This window comes from Penaeus monodon, chromosome 11 (assembly GCF_015228065.2).
Source record: "Penaeus monodon isolate SGIC_2016 chromosome 11, NSTDA_Pmon_1, whole genome shotgun sequence".
In the NCBI taxonomy this organism is placed as follows: Eukaryota; Metazoa; Arthropoda; class Malacostraca; order Decapoda; family Penaeidae; genus Penaeus; species Penaeus monodon.
Genome location: NC_051396.1, coordinates 50,239,431 through 50,246,930, shown reverse-complemented (window position 1 = coordinate 50,246,930; position 7,500 = coordinate 50,239,431). Strand labels below are relative to the sequence as shown.

Here is a 7,500-nt window from a genome sequence, read left to right as displayed (position 1 = left end):
TAAAAAATTGTTGCTTTCATATGGATCATATAGCTATATTTTAGTAATAATGGAAGTCAGAGAAATGTTTGGACAAAGTATTTATTGCAGGTTACATTTCAGAGTCTGTATGTATGTTGGCTGTCTTTTCCATACGAGGGATAAGCAGATTAGCATATGTAACATTGCACCATTTAACTTTCATAGGGTACTTTAGAATAATATATTGTACTGCGTAAAGTGAAAATAGTGCATTAAACCTTAAATGATGTTAAATAGTTTTGTTTTTGATATATATCATTAAGATTACCATATTGTTGTATTATATTTAGTACACTTTTATAGAACAATGCTAGTATAATTTATATGTATTTTTGTGTGATGGAATTTTATCACTTGGTTCTCCAATTTGTTGTGGTTGGCATTTCTCTGTATATTTATGTTCAGAAATTCAGAACATGAAGCAAAGTGAAGCTTCAGTAGATGCCAAGGCTCTGAGACTCTTAATGATCTGGATTTTATTCCTTTTTTTTTCATCAGTGCACTAAATTAAATTTTACAACCTGTACCATTGTTGGAAAATTTGTTTTAATAAAACTTCCTGGTGATTAAACATTTATAAAATCTTCAATTTGTTTCAGTTGGAATCTTTTGGTATATTATTTCATTTATTTTGTGTAGTTGTTACTCTTGAAACTTTTCTTTTATTAGGAAAGGCGCTTATCATTATTATTGTGATCTAAAAACAAACATTTTTCATTTTTGTTCATATATATGAATATATTAAGAAACCTTCATAATCATTAATTCTTTTACTGGTTGTGCTGACTTGGAGACGAGCTTTAGTCCTCTTTGAAATATATATATACATTACATTTTTGGTATCAGAAAATTAAACAAAACATAAAATAATGTATATTTTAAGTTGGAAATAAACATTTATACACATATTCCTTCAGCTCGACAAAATAACGTAGACTACCTGCATAACCAAATTGAAAATCATTAAACATTGGAATATTTGTGTAAATCATTTCACCCACTCTTGTATCCCTTATTACAGGGACGTCACTTCCTATAAATTGCCTCTCGTCTCATTCATTCATTCCAGCTCCTGTTATCTCGCCTGAAATGACGAGTTACGCATATTACGAGGTGCCTACAAGGGGATAACTTTACAGGTCATGGTGATTTTGACAGCAGCCCTGGGATATCCCTTTGATGTTGGGTGGAAATAGCTGGCTTGTGCAAGTCATTCTATTGCTCTTTAAACACTGGGCTGTATATTCATCTAATGCTAGTAAGCTTAATGTTTATGTCGTTTTTGAAAGTATCATAGTCTAATTCATTTTTAATTTTTATAAAGGATTTTATATTATAAAAGTGTTTATGCAGTATAAAAATCTAATTAGTCAGCATATAATTACAATGAAATCAAATAAAAGTGCTTCTCAAAACACTAAGGATACTTCATTTAGGAATGCACAACATACAAATTTAAAATGATGCAATATTTTTCAAAAATTATCAATTATACAATATACATAAAAAATTGGGTGACTTACAAAAAAAAAAAAAAAAAAAATGGGTGCAAGAATGACAGTTTAAAGAGGGCAGAAATTATCATAAAAAATTACTTGAAAGTTAATTACTAATTCCTCTGTTGGTTGTTTCTGTAAGCGTTACCATTATTTTTTATTTATCATTTTTTTTAAGGCTCTGGTATTTGCATAAAAAAATGTTGACTACTTAGGCAAGGATCTGCCATTAGAAAATAAACATATAAGATGCAAGAAAAAGACAAATCACTTAGAAATCCTATTTAGCTGAGTGAGTGCCATTACTAACTGGCACTCACTCACTGATTTGAGATCAAAGCATCACACCACACACAAATAAAAGAGTTTTTGCAATAATACTTGCACTGGGATGTTGAGAAATGGAAGTACATACATGGAATGATGAAGTGAGTTTCATAGTGATAGGGACTCGAGAAGGGAAAATATACCAGCATAGCTCTGTGCTGGTATGTTATGATGATGTGGGTGTATTCAGGTACTATAATACAGTAAAGCTGGAGAAATTGCTGAAAAATGTAACTCTGAATAAAGAGTTTCTCTGTATCACCATTATGTAGGACGAGGCAGCATGCCACACTTAAAATAACTGTCGAGTTTGGATTTGCGAGTCTTGGACTACATCCAAGACTGATTTGGAAATTCACCAGATCAAAATCAATTCAAATTATTACGAAGACATTTATATGACTGTATTGGTTAATGTTTAAAGCTAAACAGCAAAGGTCATATGGCACTAAGATGTGACCATATTACAACTTCAGTCCCCAAGCTACAAGCTGCCATTATAGATATCTGGAACACCCTCGCTGCAACATCTTGCTATATCCATCCATTGAAAACTCCAAGGCAGTACGAAGGGGAAATGAATACAATAAAGTACTAGACTGGTGGGTAGAGTGATCTTTTTTATTTTAATCTGCATATTAAATTTGGAGTGATGCCAGATCAGACTACATGGTAGTATCATGTAAAAATTTCTGATGTGCACTGTATGATTCAATATTCATATTAATTAGTCCTGATTTCATATTTAAGTATTTTTATCTATTCATTTATAATTCAGCATGAGCTATGCAATGCAACCTACTGATGGGTCATGATGTATCATCTATTGCAATGTGACCCACTAGTGGGTTGAAATTAGAAATTCATACTTTTTTTTTTTATTAATGTATTTCCAATTTAATACTGCATAGATATTACTTTATAAATATTTAACTTCTTAGTCAACAAAGATATGATGGTAAAACTCATTTTATATGAAAATAATGTATGCAAATTTAGTATGAAGACTACTATTACTATTTTAAGAAATTTTCACATATATGCATATGCAAATGTATGATAATATCAATGTGTTGCAAACATTCTGGAAGCATAACATATAGCCCAGATACAGCTAATCTATACCTACCCTCATCTCTGAAACATGGTTACCATTTGGACTTACAATCTTTCATCCACTCGTGCTAGATGATTTTCACATATTTTTTTATCTTTGTAAATGTAGAACATTGCACATATCTAGAATTTCATGATTTTCCATCAAGACCCTATAAATTGACCCACAATGTATCAGTGGGTTGTATTGCAAAACAATTTTTTTTTCTTCTCTAAATACAATTACATCCCATGCCTGTTGCTATTGCCTCAACAAATTTTACAGTCTTTCCCTTTCCTTCTCTTCTTCAATACCTTCTGCCCATTTCCTAAGGTGTAAGAGCCATGCTTAAAAGGATGAAAGATTGGCTTTGTGTCAGTCCTGAATAGCCTTGAGAAGCCACGGGCATGGTATTCCCATGATTAATCGCCTAACCTCATGGAGACCTGAGGAGTAGACCATTTTTATTCCCCACATATTTCAGGCTCACCATGGCCAAAAATGAAGATTTTGTGCCCTTATTAGGGTCATTAAGGTTTGCCCCTTTATCAGTTAACCCTCTTAAAATTTGACTTCTCTGGTTTCCCAACCCCCACCCCTCCTATGATCACAGCTCCAACTAGTGCTGCCAATGCCCCTCTACTCAATGCTTGCTGTCAACTTTATCCATTCCGAATCATACACCCAGGTCATTACTCAACTGTCAGAATGCACCACTTTCTCTCCTAACATCCTTCACACCAACTCCTCCTTTGTCTTTGTCACTGTCTGCCCATTTTCCCTTCTACCACTTCCATTTCTACAAACCTTTTGAGTGCTCTTTTTCAGCCCAGCCAAGTGGGATAAATTTCCCCCTACAGCCCCTTACTCTGACAATACCTTCCTCTTCTAACAATGTCTCCAAAAACAAGCAGGCAAAGTTTCCTTTCACAGCCCTTCTGATCAATCATGCCTTGTAGTAGTTACATCGGAGTCTCAAGCTCATGCATTATATACCCTGACTGACCTCATTGTCAAACCTATTCCTACCCAACTTCATTCCTCTCTTAATACTTGTAATGGAACTGTTTCTGTCTCCCCGACTGATTGTCCTGTGTATGACAAGGTCTGGTCAGACTGAAAACAACCTGCTTGCCTGCCTCATCCATTATGATGAATTGGCAGTACAGTGCTACACTATTGTTCCCACGATGCAGTCTTCTTTTTTCAGACACATAAATACAACCCACTTAATCTTAATTGCCTTTTGCCCTTAACCTCCTTCCCCTTTTTACTCCATTTGCTCTCCTCTTTACCCTTTTCACTACCACTCTATCCTATAGCACTCAACAACCATTGACATCTAACACACTTGTAATAATCATTAACTCATTTTACCCTCTTTGCCAAAATACTTTACCTAGTGCTATATGAACTTTGAAGTCTGACACATTTATTTGTTTTAACCATTAACCATTATATACAATTCAGCCCACTGGTGTGCACATTTTCATGCATCCAACAGACTACAAAACAGCCATTTTACCTATTCTTGTGTTCAATGCAAGCCATATAACCCCAGGAAAGTTTTTTGTTTCACATTAGCCATCACATGGAAGGTGTTAATATACGCTTACATAATTTGAATAGGCTGCATTCTTTACTCTTAGCAAAGGGAACCACTTTATTATATGGTACCATCTGATGTTGAGAAAGACTAATTACTCACTCATAAAAGTCAAATACTCTGAGCATATTTCTCATATCAAACCTTCAACACTCCATGCTTATATCAATTGCCATTTCAAAAATGATCATCTTTTTTTTACCATGGATTTTGTATGCTTCAGTCCTTAGCAAAGTTTTTCCTTCTCTTTTATTATTACTACAATATCACAATGTAGGATTGTTATCTATTTAAAAAATTGAATATCTACAATTAATTTACAAGAATATAACACAGCCTGTATTATGCAATATTATACATTCATTAAAATAAAGTTTATCCTTTAGTAAAAATATTATATGTCCATACTGCATAAGCCTGATACAATGCATTTCAAATTAATAAAATTGATTATCTTCCATTACAAGAAAATATATTTTGATTAGATCAAGATAAAGGGATTTGTTATTTTATTTTACACTTATCCTTAATTTCTTTATCTAAATCTATATCTAAATTATGTATGTATGTATGTATGTATGTATGTATGTATGTATGTATGTATGTGTGTATATATGTATGTATGTATGTATGCATGCATGTATATGTATATATACATACATACACATGCACATAAACACACACACACAAACACATACAAACGCACACACACACACACACATACACTCTTTACAAAAACATTCCAGATAATTAATTAAGTAGGTGGTACAGAGGTTCAAATAAATTGAAGTTTAAGTATATCAGGTATAAATAGGTTTGAGGTATTCAATCTAAAAAAAAAAAAAAAAAAAAAAAATAATAATAATGAATAAAAAGATTTTAAAAATGCCCTAAATGCAAACATTAAAACACTAAAAAATAACAAAATCCTAATAGTGCAGAAAAAAATCAACAAACATAGATAAAACAGAACACATAACATGTCAAATCAAACAGCAAAAAATATAACCATTTCTTCGTATGAATTTCAATATTCTGTATAAAAACAAAGAAACGAAGCTGTAAAAGGCAGGACTGTCGCCTCAATTGCTCTATCTGTTCAATTACGTTTTACTCTCAATCATTATCAAGTGAAAATTATATATATATATTTATTTATATATATATATATATATATATATATATATATATATATATATATATATATAATATATATATATATATATATATATATAATATATATTATATATATAATATATATTATATATATAATATTTAATACATATGATATATATAATATATATATACAATATGTAATGTCTATATATGTAATATATTACATATGTTCTATATATATGTAATATATAATATATATACATATATATATATATATCTATCTATCTATCTATCTATCTATCTATATATATACATATATATATATATATATATATATATATATATATATATATATATATATATATATATATATATTTCGAGTCAATAAACCTTTCATCAGTAATCTAAAGGAAAAACATAAATAGTTAGCTTACTGTACAAAATAAAACGAAATGTGTTTACAGAACAGTTGCAAAACATTAATACTAGAAAATGAAAGGTAAATACTCAAATGAATTGTAAATATATAAGGAAAATGAAAATATACCCTAAGAAAGCATAAGAAACACCGTATAGTAACTCTGCATGAAGTAAAACCTAAGCATAAAACAACAAAGGCATTAGTAAATACAAACATCCAATATGAAATGTGAAAGACTTAAGCAGAACCAAACATTAGAATTAGCTTATTTGGTGGCTAGAGTGCTTGTAGTTGCATGGCTGTTGCATCTTTTGGGTAAAGGATTCTGAAACTTAGTCAAGTCTAATGGAAGCAGTACACAGAATCTGAAAATCTTCATTGTATAAGGGTGATCTGATAAAATATACAATATATACAATAAAAAGGAGAAGAAAAAAAAGTCACACAACACCAGAAATACTATGGCTATTTATCATCAATATCCTTCATTTTGCAGTAACTTTATTACCTCTATACCTCAATGCCCTCATTGGTTGCTTTACCCATCTTTTGCAGTCTATATTCATCTTTCATGTTTGGTTTCTCTGTCCTTGTGTGCCACACATATACCTGGAGAAAGGAAAAAAAAAATCAATAATATATCGACAGATCTTCTTATCCTATGAATCTGATTGTGGGAGTTGGGAGTATAAATAAACACCAATAGACAAAGATATAAACCCCTCAGTTTCTTGTACAGTGAACCTGACAAACATAAAAAAAAAAAATTCTCAAAGATATCCTAACTGGCAAACTCTCTGATCTTTATGGAGAGAAAAAAAAATGATGGTGAAGCAATATCAGTGGAAGAAGATCTACAGCTTTCATTTCTATATATCTCTTACACATGTACTAATAATGATAATCATGATTAACCCATTGCCTCTGGTAGAATTTGGGGTGCCCTTGACCTCCACTCAAGGGAGTATGCACTGCCAATGTGTCTTGCCTCTCGGGACTACATCAGACTCGTGCATCACATTCGCTACACTGCACCAACAAAGAGATATGATTTCTTTTGTATCGCTTGTATTCAAAACATGATCTAAATATTTTTGCATATTCAAAGATGCATGATATTCATATACTTTTATTACTAGATTGAATCTTTGGTAGGCTGCTTGTGAAATTTAAGAGTTCATTTTAATATATTAGGTGTGTTACACTTTGTGTAAAAGATGGAACGGAGTTTTACTCAGGAATAAAGACATGATTTTCTCCCATTTTTGCAAATCTTATTCTACAAAATAAGAGCAGTTATAGACAAAGCTACTACTCCCACTGTTTCAGTCCTTCCCTTCTGGGTGACATACTTCAAGATAGTCAGACTGGCACAGTGCCATATAACAATCTGAGTAGTTAATACAAGAAGACTGAT

At 31.5% G+C, this 7,500-nt stretch overlaps 2 protein-coding genes across 2 annotated transcripts in view; one reads left to right on the top strand and one right to left on the bottom strand.

Moving 5' to 3' along the window:
* The window catches only part of LOC119579062, a 2,011-nt gene extending 1,404 nt beyond the window's left edge, over positions 1 to 607 (top strand). Inside the window, exon 1 of the mRNA XM_037926788.1 lies at positions 1 to 607. This exon is cut by the window's left edge and continues 1,404 nt beyond it. The gene's annotated coding sequence lies outside the window, so the exon portion shown is untranslated.
* Positions 608 to 6,530: 5,923 nt separating this feature from the next.
* Positions 6,531 to 7,500, bottom strand: part of LOC119579061 (galactosylgalactosylxylosylprotein 3-beta-glucuronosyltransferase 2-like) — a 12,073-nt gene continuing 11,103 nt past the window's right edge. The window contains exon 7 of the mRNA XM_037926787.1: positions 6,531 to 6,692. Coding sequence (XP_037782715.1) covers positions 6,594 to 6,692 — 99 coding nt within the window. The 3' untranslated portion in view covers positions 6,531 to 6,593. The remainder of the gene's footprint in view (positions 6,693 to 7,500) is intronic.